Below are 15525 nucleotides of genomic sequence, written 5' to 3'. Positions count from 1 at the left end.
GTGTGTGTGTGTGTGTGTGTGTGTGTGTGTGTGTGTGTGTGTATTCACTCACTATATGATGTAAAATCTCTTTGTTAAACAGTGTAGCAGATGCTGACTCTGTAGCTGCTCTATATCCTTGCTGGTACTTGGTATTGTCAGATGTACTGAATTTTGCCAATTTGAGGATATACTTTCCAATTATTTGAGTACCTTGTCACATTTACCTACACAGTATGGGCCTATTTATCACACTGTATACATCTCTGCCTTTCGTTGTGATGATTTCCTTGAATTATCTCTCTTGCCCATTTACTTCATGTATTCTTTTTGGCATCCTAATGTTTTTAAAGCCAAATTCTACTCAAGAATAGGAATGAGACTTCCTAAATTTTTATCATAGTGATACTTTCAAAATAGATATTTTGGTCTCTGTAAATGATTTGTTTCCTCCATCTCAGCTTGATTCTGTTTATCATCATGGTCTGTCTTTCATGAAGGTTTTTCTTTTAGATACTAGGTATTTATTGGCTGATTGCACATGTGTAAGTGTATTTGATAGTTAGATGCAGATGGGTATTTTTTTAGAGCTGTGGGGGAAGGCTGACCATTATAGGATGATGGTTTTTATTCTGGTCTTTTTAGAAGGGTTAATCAGATTCCTCAGAGAAGAATCTTGTGTCTTCTATCAGGAAAGGAACTTCTAAGAACCTGATGAATGGCAGTGTCACTCTTCTGTGTTGAAAACAGTCTCGGTTTTCAGGGTTGCACTTCTGCAGGGGCTGAGTGGTGGTGGCACAGGGGACCACACACACACACACACACACACACACACACACAAATAGATGTAAAAAAAATTAAAAATTGATCTATAAGTGAGCTTTATAAAAAAATCATTTCATATCTTTTTTGACTTTCTGTTTTTCATTGTGGCTACTAAGAGAACTGATGTTTTATCATGAATTTCTTAGTACTGAAAAGTGTCTCGGGATTTTGTTAAATATTTGTTGAGTAATGACAGTCTGCCAGCAGAACATTGTTATATGGAAGTGTTTCCCCCCCCCCCATCCTTAGATCTAGTATCTTCCTCTGTTTGTTTTTGTTTTTTTTTTTTTTCTTTCATAGAAAGGCCTATCCATTCCATTTTCTCGAGTACATTTTGCTCTGTCTCTACTTCCAATCTCACGGATGCAACAAAATACAAAACAGACCAAAGAAATAGGATAGCCTCTCACAGTCCATGCTACTAAGCTATTCTTTATGTAGCTTCCTAAGTAAAAGAGAATATGGTTCTGGTAGGCAAGGAAAACCCAGTTTCCTTAGTAAAAATAATGCAGTTTTTCTCAAGAAAAGAAATCAATCAAAATCCCAAAATGAAAATTTGTTTCCTTGTCCTTTGAAGCCAAATTTTAATCCAGTACTCTGTGATTATGAATTCCTCCAGTAGTTTGATAGCTCCCTCAAGACTGGAGGCTGAGCTGAAGTGCAGGCTGAGGAGTTGGAAGCCCTGGAGAGGAGCTCTTGAAGTCGCAGAGTAAGACAGAGAAAAAGGAAAAGTGAATCTTTTCCACCCAAAGGAAGTGACCCAAAGGAAGCCTGGAAGCTGCTCCTTGGGTGAAAGATAAGGAATAGCCCCTTGTGAGGTACAGGAGTCCAAACCGAGACATCCCTTTCAAACCCTGCCCAGCCCATGTGAGGCCAGTTTCACCTTCCCTCATCCTTGGATCCCCATACTGCTCAAACTTCAGAAGACTGTGTGATGGGTGACACCATTGCCTGAATAGTTTTTTATTTTGAGGGCCAGACCCACCATGGAAAGACCCACCATAAAATCTTAAGTGCCAGCAGGGTGAAATGGTCCATGCTTCTTTCCAGGATCTCTCAGACAGATGAAACATGAGAGGACTTGATACAAAACCATGGCATTGTTGGTAGAAGAGCTTATGAAAATTTTAAAGTGTCTTTCTTTGTTTCTCTGTAAGTAGCAGATAATGTGTGTTAGAAAAAAAGGAAATGATAAAAGTTGCATATTAAACTGCAAAACTTTAATTTTTAATTTGGGCATAGACATTTTGCCTTTCTTGTTATTGAGACATTATGGTGAAAATTTATTTGGGAAAAATGTTTAAGTTTAGAGTAAATGGAAAAGAAGAAAGTTTAATTATGTGTCTTATTTACTTGGATATGAATAAAAACATGTTTGCTTTTGATGAAGCAAAAGGTGGATAAATTCTGTGTTAAATGGTCCAACGCTGATTATGTTGGATTCTTATCATTATTAAAGCCTAAATTGCAAAAAGCAAACAGAACAGACTGGACCCATTATTAGAAAGTGTCTAAATCCTATCCATTTGGAATATAACCTGTGCCAGAATTATGCTGTTTCATACCAAGTTTGCAGCCTCTTGTGGCAGCTTTTTAAAGGCAGAAATTATTTCAGTTTTTGAATTCATTTCTGTTTTTTTCCACAATGAAATGAAATATATCATTCTGACTTGCTTCATTTTTATTGGTGCTCACTGACCCTGACAGGCCTTCCTGCTTTGGCGTCAGCTTTCATTAAGCTGCCTCTGCCTGTATCTTCTGGCAAGGACACAGATGCCGGTCATGCCAACTTGGATCCATTTCTGAGGTTTCCTACAGGAAGCGAAATACTGAAATTACTATGAAGGGAAACCAACGTTTTCCAGTTGTTATAGCATGTCATCAAAACAAGACTCAAAACTGACAACAGATTTTGTAGTCAAAGTGTGTGCGACTTATGTGCCCTGTGCATTACAGCATTTCTTGCCCATACTTAACTAGCAGACGTGGAAGAGTAAGAGTAAAAGAGAACAAGTCCTTGACCTCTGGCCAGAAATAACAAGGTGTATTTCTGTGCTGCCCACCTGCTTGGCGCAGGTTCTAGAGTCAGCTCTAGTTTATGTGATTGCTGGTATCCCACTTAAATGAGCAATAAATGGGATTTCCCCTCAGAAGACATGAATGCTAACCTCTAAAGTGCATTGAATATTTTTATTGCTTAAATTGAAGAAAATTCATGTATTAGAATTGACCGATTGAATATTGAGCATAAGTTACAAGATTTATTTTCTCTACTTTCACTACAAGTAGAATGAAGTGACTTAAACAGGTCAATAAGAACAGACACTCCTAGGATCACCATGTTCTGGCCAGTTAATCCCCGGTTATTTTAAGTTCAGTTTTTGTGTTCAGAAGTTTAATTTTATATATTCCAGGTGATTCATATAGATTAGAAGCAGCTGATTTAAACAAAGAGATATACACAAGCAAAAGCAGTAAATTTGGGTTTGAGTTTTCTTCTGTAATTTTCAGAAAGAATTCACTTGTTAACTTTTCTTAAAAGCATCTTTCCCATTTCATTGAGGCAGATTTGGAAGTCAAACCAGAAACTTCAGGCTCTACTACGATGGAAAGCACTTTGTTGGGGAGAAACGCTTTGAGTCCATCCACGATCTGGTGACTGATGGCTTGATTACTCTCTATATTGAAACCAAGGCAGCAGAATACATTGCCAAGATGACGATAAACCCAATTTATGAGCACATAGGATACACAACCTTAAACAGAGAGCCAGCATACAAAAAACACATGGCAGTCCTGAAAGAGGCACATGATGACAGAGATGCTGCAGGCCAGGATGGGGTATCAGAGAAAAGGGTAAGCTACCATGGAACCACACTTTCTCTTTCTCTATTTAGAGTCCTTTTCAGAAAGCCTATTGCCAGAAGAACTTCATTTCTCCGCAGTGCCTTGGACAGTAAATGAGGTTTTCCTAATGTCTAGTGTCTGTGGTGCTGAGCTTAGAATGTATCTGTTTCTTGTTCAGCTAAAAATGCCAGGTATATTTGTGCTCCTATTACTCTTCTTTTTAAAAATCCTCTTCAGCTTTAAAAATATGTTGGAAAATAGCTCAGTAACAAAAAAGTTAAGAAGTTTTGATCAGAAGCATAGCTTATGGTCAAGAAAGATAGCTACCATCATATAAGGAAGCAAAGGGGCACGTTACCAAAATTACTTTTTGTTTTCCTTCAAGATAATAGTTCTGTGTTTTAGCCAGGTCATTTTTATATATGATTTAATCCCATCTATTAATATGTATTATAGTTTTGAGAATCAGCCAGACTTGAGTAGGAAGATTGATTTTCGGTCATTGTAATAGGCAATTTAAGGCTTCCTCTTGTCATATTTTAATCGTGATCTATGTCGGAATAGCTTGAAGTTTTAATTCTTTGGCATTAAGATTATTTTACCTTTGTCTCCACTCTCTCCCTCACCCTTTCCTGCAGAAAGAAAATTTCCTGATGTTAGATATTGTGTGAAATCTAGTTGAAGGAATTTTCTATATTGTGATTGGAGCTGTGTGCATTCATCTCTGTATCTTCAAGACTCTTCAGTTGCTAGAGTAAAGACATGCAGATAGGATTTGAGCTTGGATTCTGTCAATAGATTTGTGAGCATGTTACTCAGATTCTTGGTTCTGATTGTAATCTTTGTTAAGTTTTGATAATGACAATTTGTGAAGGTTGAATGGTGTAACATATTTAAAGTACTGAAACGGTACTTGGCACATGGTGTGAGCCTTCCACATGGGTTCTGGGGTAGTGTTGCTGTTATAGCCATACGACCTCACAGAAGCCGACTAAACTCTTCTCAGTTATTCTCTTGTGTGTAGGTATGAAATGGAAATCTAGTGTTCATTGTCCAGCACAAATTTTAGTTTCTGGCAGACCTTACTTTATGTTGTATAACTACAGATAAACCAACATTTTAAATTACAGGCTATAGAACATTTGTTTTTAAAATGATCTTTATATACTTTTATTTGCTAGGAGCTGCAAATCTTGTTTAGATGCTGCCAGAATTTAAAATTGTAAATACATGCTCTATTTAATAGTGTTCTTTTCTGTTTCATTTCCATTTTTTCTCACTCTTGCTTATTTTCCACCCATGACATTTTTCAGTAATGCTTTACCTTCTTTATCTAATGCTGACAGTAACAGTGGTCAATGCAGATGCAAATTGATGTTTTGGAAATATTTAAGTCTTTCAAAGATGATCAGCCTAATTTTAATCTTTGCTAATGTCATGCATATAAGCTTTTCAATCCTAGGGACTTGAAGTAATGACACTTAGGTATTTTATTTAAAATTAGGCTAGCTATTTAACTTGACAGGGCCTTGCTTGTCCCTCATACAAAGTAGAAATGGTAATCATTGTGGCAGGAAACTGAGATAGATACTGCCTAGAAAATTATTTGAACACTGCCACTATTCTGTGTGTGTTCTGACAGCAGCACATGTTAAACTCACAGGATTTCTCTGTGTTAATGGGCCAGTGGTCACTATTTAGTAATGTAAAGGAGAGAACACTGAGACATATCTCTCCTCCGGTAGTACATTATTAAGGATCATTTTTTAAAATTGCTCTTTGCTTAAACTGCATGCATCTTAAATTTAGTTGGCTTAAAAATCTCACTCAAAAATAGATTTATTTTATTTACAGGTGTCATCCAACAGGACAGGGATGATGGCCTGTTCAACAGCTTGAAACACTGATTCCCTGTCACAGTGGATGACATTTGTAAGTAAAAGTAATCATGTTTAATTGATTTAAAATACCTATTGACATAAGAACGGTATAATAAATATTTTGATGGGTCCTTAATAGTTAGATCCTCCTTAGTCCATGATTTTTTACATAAAAGGCAAAAAATGTGGGGTTTGCAGAAGTTAGTACGCTGTTGTGGCTAGACTGCTGGTATTAATATTAAGTATTAGGTATGATGTCTACCATAGGAATGGATTTTATGTGTTTTGTTGGGCTAATGCCTTCATTGCTGTGAGATCAATTCCCCCATGTTTAATATGAGAATATTTGACTAGATCCTTCAGGGAATGTGTTATAGGAAAGAGATGACAGAGTACCAAACCAGTACCCTGGTAGTATCCTGAAAAGAGCTTGAAAAAAGACCTGTTTTTAGTTATCTACCAACTAATTTTATGGCTTCAGTAATGTCATCTAGCCTATACGATTTTGAGTTTCTTCATATGAGATAAGGGGCTTTCTATAAAATGTGAATTGCACAGGATTCCAATAAAAAAAAATACATATATACAAAAAATTTTCTGTGCGCCTATAAGTAAGTCAAAATAACAGATTTTTAAAGCTTCTTTCTTTGTTGTAGGTCTTCAGTAGTGACCTAATGTGATTGGGACTCTGTAGTACTGCTCCCAAACTTACTTGAGTTGCCTACCATTTTTAAGAACATTTTGGAAGAATAGTGTTTCGTGAAAATCACATTGGTAAATTTAGAATAGAATTTTCTTTCTTTGTTTCAAAATTGAAGGCTAAAAACTTCATATGTGTGCATTGGTTGCAGCCCTAGGTGTCAGTTCTGTACCTGAGCTTTTGAAATGGTTGGCTGTATGGTTTCATGGTCATGAACATTTTTGCCATAGGAAGTAAATCCAAGCAAACTCATTGTCCCTAGAAAATCTGGTAGCATATTGCGACAGGAGCAAATGATAGCAATGTTGTTTTTCTCCAGTTACCATTCAGATTGTTTAAGTTTGAAAAATCAATTGATAACTTAAAAAAATTGAAACACTGTGATATATTTAATAGTGAAATTGTAGCATGTGAAGAAGCCAAACTCCTCTTCTGCAGTAGCTTGATTAAGCAGTCCAGACTGGCCAAGAGCCCAACTTTATTAGTAACTTCTTTTCATTTATCTTGGAACAGAATTTGAATAGTTTCTTGTTCCAAGCAGTAAATACATGTATGCCTCAACATATCCTGGACCAATGGCTGCATTCATTAGTTTTTATAATAATTTCAAACTTATTAATTCAATTTTAAATCTTCCAAAAACATGCTGTAGAAAATATTCCTTGTAGACAATAAACTAACAAACCATCTAATTTATATTTCAGAAACCATTCTTTGAGCCAGGATGTAATCTAGGCAGAATCTTGTTAGGTTAGGATAGTTATCAAAATTCAACCCTCTCATGTGAAGATAGCTACAATGGGCATGGATCTACAAAATGGATGTTTGGGTTTAATGGAGCTTCAGTAAGCTAAATAGCATACCGCCCCCCCCCCCATGAGAATCTCTATATACAGTGTATATATGTATGTGTCTATATTCTTTTCTTTGCAGAGGAAGTTTAGAAGGAATTCAGTGCTTTACATATTGTCATTAATTTGATTTAAAGGAATTTCTTTTACATTGAAATTTGAATTTAGAAAGACTTCTTTGCAGTTAATTACCAAACTGCAAAATTTGACATCGGATATAATTGAGGCCCCACTAAAATTTGCCCTAAGTACTGGAATTCTTTGGATACCTCTCTAAAATGACCACTTCTTTGTTCCTTGACTTCATCTTCATTGAATAGCTCAACATGCTTTCACTTTGCTTAGAAAGTATATAGTACATTCTCTGCATCCACAGTCTCAGTTTAGAAGTCATCACCAAGGCTATACATAACTCAATTTTAATGAAAATAATAGTACCAGAGGAGTGGCTAGCATGATGCAATCTGCAGAGATCTTTTTTTTTTTTTTGGTCTTCACAGTCTTTGGGCCTTTTTATTGTCATTCCTTGTTTTTATCTATTCAAACTCTTTTTTTAAAAAGACTTGATGTCTTGTAGGTGAGACTGGTCTTAAACTACAGATCCTCCTCCTCTACCTCTTTTTTATTTCTTCAATATTTTATTTATTTTTATTTTATGTATATGAGTGTATTGCCTGCATGTAAGTGAGTGCACCCATGTCGTGCAATGCCACGGAGGTCAGAAGAGGGCTTCAGATTCCCCTAGAACTGGAGTTAAGGACAGTTCGCAGCCGCCATTGTGGGTGCTGGGAGTCGAATCCGGGTCCTCTACAAGAGCAGTCAGTGCTCTTAACCACTGAGCCATCTCTCCAGCCTCTCCTCTATCTCTTAAGTGCTGGGATTCTAGGCCTGTGGCACCATGCTGAGTTTCAGCCTCTTCCTCTTAGCTCTGCCTTCATCCAACTCCCTTTCTATCAAGTCCCCATTGTAGCTTCTTCAAGAATCAGCTCAGTTCCAGCAGTAATCATGCCCTTATAGAACCTTCCAATGTGCCAGGGTCACCAATTGCCAAGCTAATGATTTATGAGAAAGACTAACAGCTTTTGCATAGACCTTCTGATAGTGGGTTTATCCTATGTAAAATACTCTGCCTAAGAAACCAGTTAGTTTTGTTTTTAAGGAAACTATGTGGTCATTATGTGTCAGTTATGTGATCTTGAACAAGCCCTTAAACTTCCTAAGCCTCCCAATCTCTGATGGTTGCGTTGGTTAGCATGAGTTTTGATGAGATTTTATAGTGTGGTCTTCCTTGAAAATGCACATGCTAGCTATATGAAGCATTGTTGTTATTTGGGATCAGATCAACCTGTAGCCAGATGCCTGGGTACTACTAAACCCCTAGCCTGTGCTAGAAATATAGCTTCAGATTTCTCTTAGAGATCATCTTTCCTGTGCTTGAACTGTCTTTTCAGTTCATAGAAACACCAAAAGGCTCCTAATTGCTTCATCAAGAAAGTGGGATTTCTGTCTTAATAATATGGTGATACCTGTATTTCTCTTTAACCAGGAAGCACATCTTTACCTAATAATATTCTAATGACTATTAAGATTAAAATATATGATTTCCTGTGATAATTGCATTTTAGTATAAACCATATTCCAGGTTTACTTTCTCTGCATGTAAGGCATAAAGCTTTTTGCTTCTGGGCCTCTTAAGGAACTGTAACTGAACCTCTGTTCCATGCTGAATCTGTTCAAGATCACTCAGATTCCTCTCACTCTCTGTTTTCTTTACACCAGCTAGGTCAACAGTCTCTTTATTGACTCTAACATCTTCAAACTTCAGTCTCCAAGCAGCCTTTACAAACCATCTCTATAAACAATTTCTTCTCGTTATTCAGAAGTTATCCTGAATTTAAACAAATTAAGGACAAGGCAAGGCTGTTGTCCCCATTTCTCTTCCAGTCTCCATGAGTTACATTTTGTTCAATATTTGTTTTATGTCTCCTGTTTGCAGAAAAACAGGTTAGACTCTGGAAGAAATAAAAAATATATAAAGTTCTAGCTCAGAGAGCTTACATTTTAATATTTTAGTATTTCTGCTTGTTTAATTAATACAGATATTTGGAGAACAAGAAGCCAGCCACCTATATCATCTATAAAGTATTATAAGTTCATTAAATATTAAGTAGACTCACTTCCATTTGAGTTTGCTGTGATAATAGCTAGCAGATTACAGAAAATATATGTTTAGGCTAGAAAACTGATTTTTCAAACTCATGCATCAGAAATTAATACAAAATTACAGTTATGTCATTGGACCCCCATTTCAAGATTTTATCCTCTCAGTGTTGTTTCACTTCTGGCTCCACACCTTGAGTTTTATGTAAACAGTTGACTGTTTTAAAAAAAAAAAGAACAAAAAAGTGAATTTAATCAGATCCAAGGTCCTAAGAGAAATCCATCCTGAGACAAAAAGAAAGCATAGTAATTCAACTGGATTTTATACTATGTATTTTTTTCTTTATAGGCCCAGAATCATTAAAATGTCCCTGCAAAGGAGGAAAGGCCATTCCTCATTCCATAATTAAAGCATCTGAAATCTAGGAAAAATGTCCTCATGTTATGAAATAGTTTATGAGAGTGGTGACTAATGCATTTCTTTAGGGATGTATTCAGAGAGGAAGTCCAAGATCGTAGCTGTTAGCCATGGACTGGGGCTATGTAGACTATATTGGAGAATCCTATGTTGTACCAATTGAAGAAAACTCCAGTGGGGCCTGAGAAGTGGAGTCTCATCTGTCCTTCCAACTTACTACCCACAGAACGGAATAGTAATTGAAAGCCACTAGGGAAAACCAGATGGAAAGAGGAAGATGGAAGAGAAACACATCAGCTCCTCAGCTCAAAAACCAGGCCAACAAAAGACCAAATTGCAATTTTCTAAGCTGACTACAGTTTGGGGGAAGATTTCTGTATCTGGGCCAGTTGAACAAATAAAATAACTCTTAAGTTACTGACTTGAAGGTCAGAAAAGAAGCTATTAGGAGCTCTTCCATAATTGGTGTTTCAGAGATTTAAGCATTTTGGCGAGGAAAAACAATCACTAGTGGCAAAATCTCCATCTAACATTAAAAAACAGAAATCAGGGCCGGAGGGATGGCTCAGCAGTTAAGAACATTGACTGTTCTTGCAGAAGACCCGGGTTTGAATCCCAGCACCCACATGGCAGCTAACAACTGTCCATAACTCCAGTTCCAGGGGATCAGACAGTCTCTTCTGTCCTCTGCGGGCACTGCACAACATGGCTGCACTTACCTACATGCAGGCAATACATGCATACACATAAAATAAAAATAGTAAATAAAATATTTAAAAAAAAAACAAAACAGAAATCAACTCTGTGTCTTTAGGGCATAATAGCATCTTAGGGTGCAAAACAAATTGTACTACCAGGCAGTGATCTGGCCTTGGTTTGTTGTTCACAAATGATCTATGAACAATGCTAAAAGAATGCACAAGCCTTATTGAACTCATTGGGTCATCCCCTTAAAAAACCCATAAAAGTAGAAGAGGGACTAGTTGGGGAAATGTAGTGGAAGTGGGAAAGGGGTGAGGGTAATGAGGGTGAATAGATTCAAAATAGATTATGTGCATGTATGAGAATGACAGTGAAATCCATTATTATAACTAATAAATATACACTAATGAAAAATTAAAGAATCAGGTCTCTAGTTGCAGCAAATCCTTACATTGGTCTCAGAGTCAGTATTTGGACTTGTCCCTGTCCTTCAGCCTTCCTTTTATTCAAGCTATGGGAATATTTGGGGTTTCGGGGGGGGGTTGATTTTTTGAGACACAGTCTCACTCTGTATCTCTAGCTGGACCTGGAACTCGCTAAGTAGACCAGACTGGTTTCCAACTCAAAGAGATTCATCTGCCTCTGCTTCCTGAGCACTGGGCTTAAAGGCTTGTGCCACATGCCTTGCAAGAAGCTTTTTTTTTTTTTAAAAAAAATGTGGCCTCACAAATTAGTTCTTAACTTTTAGTTCACATTTCTAGGGTTACTAGAAGTGGTCAAAAGTGCTCAAACCAGGCATTGTAGTAATTTGATTCTTTCAGTAAGAAATGGTAGACATCAATTATCAGCAGCTAATCTTGCCCTTGTTAGTATGTCTCCTTTGAATTGTATAGTTGGCCCTCTCTGTGTGGAGGTGCATGTCGTCAGCTGCATCCAACCTGCACTTTATTTTCTAAAAAAACATTTGTACTGAACATATGCAGACATTCTTCTTTGTCTTTATTCCCCAAACAATGCAGCATAACAGTTATTTACATAGCATTTACATTGTATTAGCAGATCTTAACTAATCTGTAGATGATTCAACATCTATTGAAAGTTGTGCATAGGTTTTGATGTCATTTTATAGAAGAGACTTGAGCTTCCATCGATTTTTTTTTTTCTTTTCTTTTCTTTTTTTTTTTTAGTATCCACAGTAAAACTGGAACCAAGACCCCCAACTACAGAGGGACAGCTGACCTGCATTATTTCACTGTCATTTGTCAGAACTTGAACAGATCAGTCCTGTTATTTTCTTAGTTTCTAAAACCATTCACTAGAATTCCCTAAATGCTCTGAGCTTGCTGATGACCCAATTACAGTGATTAATTTCTATACCTCACCCAACATAAACACTCTTCTCAATAGCTTCTAAGTTACTGCAGTTTATTTGCTAGCAATGCATGGTAGAAGTCACCCCCAGTAAAATTCCTCTCCACACCCAGAAGCTTTTACATAAGTTGCAGCTTGGGTAGCACTTTTTTTAAGAGATTTGCTCCTCCCTCCCTTTTACCCACTCAACAGGAAGGGATCCTGTTCTGGGTATCTTTTGTTTATTAGCTTTATGACAGCTTCAGGCTACTACTACCTAAGTTCATAGTCAGGGGGGCGGGGGACGACTTATATCCATTAAGAAAGTTCTCTTTTTTTCAAATATCCAGTGTAGAACTGGGGAAATGGACAGCTGAGCCCAATCTTAAAGAAATATTGGCAGCTGATTACTGCTGGGTGAGGAAGAGCTGATCTTCCTAAAGCGAGGGACTCTAGATAGGCTGACTAGACCTCAGTAGATGAACCTGCACTGACTGAGGAATGTCTGGGAATACTAACTTGACACAATATGCCTTAACACAATGACAGATGTATGAATTCCAGTTTGGGGGGGTGGCTATGGGAGGGTGCCAGTGGGAAAGGGGGTATAAAGACGATTACGATTGAGATGTTCTGTATGAAATACACAAAAATCAATAAAAAAGAAAGTTCTGGTTTTTTTTAAAGTTCTTTTTCCATTTTAAAAATTATATTCATTGTGGGATGTGGGGGAGATGTGCATGTAGAGGTCAGAGGGCAACCACCAGTGGGTCCCAGGGATCAAACTTAGATTATCAGTTTGGCGACAAGCACCTTTACCTGCTGAGCCATCTTGCCAGCCCCCACCCTCTGTTTTTCTTTGTAATGAGTAAACTCTAAAAATGAGCACATATTTTCATGTTCCCAAGATTTTCTTAAATGTCAACTTTATTGAAGTATTATCTACATATAGTAAAGTATACATAGTTTTGATGAGTTTTAACAAATGTATGTAGCCACATGACCACCATACAATCAAAATATACATTTCCATACCCAAGAAAGTTCCCTTGTTCTCCTTTGTAGAAAGTCCCACCTCCATCCCTGACCAAACAGCAACCACTGATTAGATTTGTATCAGGGGGAAAATATTAAGTATATAGATGTGAGCCATAGTGTCCCATTTAATTTCTAACTTACTACATTTCTTCTCTTTATCATATATTGATAGTAAACATACTATCTGAGTATCTTTTTGCTGAGGAATTTTTGCATGTCCCCAGGTATATAGGTATATAAAATATCTGTACACCTCAAACATTTACTGATAATAAATTATGCATTTATCTTAAAATAATTCCTTACTGGGGAGATAGCTCAGTAGTGCTTGCCTAACATGTAGAGGCCCTAGGTCTAATCCTACTACTAGTTAGTAAACCAACAAAGCAGTTCTTTGGTACACATGTACTTTACCATTTATTGAAACTGAAAACAAACTTGCATGCTAATGAGATGGGTGTACTTATTTGTTTTTACATAAACAAAACTTGGCTGAATATTTGATACTGCACGATGTAGTGTTTCATTAGCAGTTTTCATGAACTTGATATTTTGATTTTATAGAATCACAATGTAATGATTTTATAGAATATACAATGCCAGAAATATGTTTAAGGCTACTTCTATCCTAATCCCAAGTCAAAATTAACCATTTAGTGATTTTTCATGAAACTTAAATCAGCGATTCAAACACCACTTTTTAAAATCAAACATTCTAGCCTTGAATGTTGATTCACACCTATAATCCCAGCAGTCAGGAGACAGAAGCAGGAGGATCTTCTGTAAGTTCAAGGCCAGCCTGATATACATAGTGAGTTCATATCAACCAGGGCTACGTAGCAGTCTTTTCTAAAAAAAAAAAACTTAAAAATTAATTAATTACAAAGCAAGCATTCTAACAGAATATAACCTTGAAATATACTAACTTCTTACTTTACATGCTAAAGAATGATAGAGAGAAAAATATTGAAAGTCTTTATTTTTGCAATTAAACAGTTAGCTTTCATAGGAACAGAAACCTTTGTGATTAAAACATTAATTAGTAACAAACAGTAGTTTTGACTCTGAGCTGAGGTATTTCATGCAGCATTTATTGGTTTTGCATGGCTTGATGGCATGCACAATACATGTGTGTTCAGTACCAGGGCTGAAATGAAGTTGCTCAGTGCAACACCAACAAGCCTTACAAGAAATTCCTTGCATTTGTTAAATGTTTGGGTTTTTAAAAATATTTTATTTATTATTTTTATTTTATGTGTATGAGTGTATTGCCTGCATGTATGTGAGTGCACCCATGTCGAGCAATTCCGCGGAGGTCAGAAGAGGGCTTTGGATTCCCCTGGAACTAGAGTCAAGAACGGTTTGTAGCCACCATGTGGGTGCTGGGAATCAAGCACAGGTCCTCTGCAAGAGCAGTCAGTGCTCTTAACTGCTGAGCCATCTCTCCAGCTCCAAATGTTTGGGTTTTTGAGAAGATCTGAATCCTAGTGTGTAACTTTAATCTTACTTTAAGCATGTCATTAACCTCTCTGGATCTCAGTCATAAATTGAAGAATTTAGCTTCATAACAATTTTAGCTATCATAATTTTTAGCTGCAAGTTCTCTGTTAACCTTTGAGAGTTTTTTTTGTTTTGTTTTGTTTTGTTTTTAAGATTTAAGATTCTTGACTTCTGGAAACTTACTATCCTAAAAGGTAGAACAGGCTGGAGATATACAGATCTAAATATAGACTTGACTCTGCTGCCTATGAGGATCTATCTTTGAGGCTGCCACATAATTTCCTTTGGTTTCAGGAAATTGCAGGTTTCTTTTAGTATGCATTTCTAAGGATTGTAGCTCTAAGAATAAAAACAGAAATGTTAGCATTTATTGAACCTTTATTGGAAATTGTGTGAAGTAGTTCCATCAGATTGACTCCTCTAATCTTCATGACAATCTTTTATACAATGTCTATACTTAAAGGATCCCTTTGGGGGTTTATGGCGAGGTATCAAGGGATTCTAGGCTATGCTTTAAAAATATCTTTTTTTTCACATTTTATTATTTTTATTTTATGTGTATGAGAGTATTGCCTGTATGTATGTAAGTGCACTGTGTTGTGCAGTGCCCAAGGAGGTCAGAAGAGGGCATTGGATCCCCTGGAACTGGAGTTATGGACAGTTGTTAGCCACCATGTGGGTCCTGGCACTCAAACCCAGGTCCTCTGCAAGAGCAACCAGTGCTCTTAACTGCTGAGCCATCGCTGCAGCCCCCACAATCTTTACTTTTGAGAATGAAATCTCAAAGGACAACCAGATCCTTCCATCAAATACTCCTTGGTACCATTGTTGAGCTTGAACACTGGATTATGCTAATATTTAGATTAAGTGGGGCACCTTCCTTTAAGTTACTGATTTACTCAAAAAGGAGGAGTTGGACCACCAAGACTACCCCGAGGAATTGAAGTCTGACCAGATGTCCCTTAACCTGCTGGCTGTTTCATTCCATATTCAGTTTTTACAAGAATCTGTGTACTGTTAGAAGAATAAGTACTCCATTGGACAAATAAGAAAACCTGTGCCTATTGAATTTCATTTTAAATTTTGTCTTAAATAGAAAAAGAAAAAATATCCTCTTCTGTAAGTAGCTTAATTCTCTAATCATCACATATGGAAAATGCTGTTTTTCTTCAAGTATCACAGAATTATACAAATTCAAAGTCTTATTTTATAGGAACAGCAAAGCAAAAATATATAAGAAAGGATTTTGTAATTATATATATTTATAACATATTT

General features: G+C 36.7%; 1 protein-coding gene across 4 annotated transcripts in view; it reads left to right on the top strand.

Moving 5' to 3' along the window:
• The window catches only part of Chn1 (chimerin 1), a 193083-nt gene that overhangs the window by 100020 nt on the left and 77538 nt on the right, over window positions 1-15525 (top strand). For 3 of the 4 annotated variants that reach the window (XM_008855298.2, XM_029557250.1, XM_029557249.1), the window contains one exon: window positions 3372-3660. In XM_008855298.2, the coding sequence (XP_008853520.1) occupies window positions 3372-3660 (289 nt within the window). Of the gene's footprint in view, window positions 1-3371; window positions 3661-5540; window positions 5584-15525 lie in introns of those variants that run through there. The other variant, XM_029557251.1, reaches the window with a different exon arrangement.

This window comes from Nannospalax galili, unplaced genomic scaffold (genome assembly GCF_000622305.1).
Source record: "Nannospalax galili isolate Female #2095 unplaced genomic scaffold, S.galili_v1.0 scaffold346, whole genome shotgun sequence".
NCBI classification, from domain to species: Eukaryota; Metazoa; Chordata; class Mammalia; order Rodentia; family Spalacidae; genus Nannospalax; species Nannospalax galili.
This window is presented reverse-complemented; position numbering and strand designations above follow the sequence as displayed.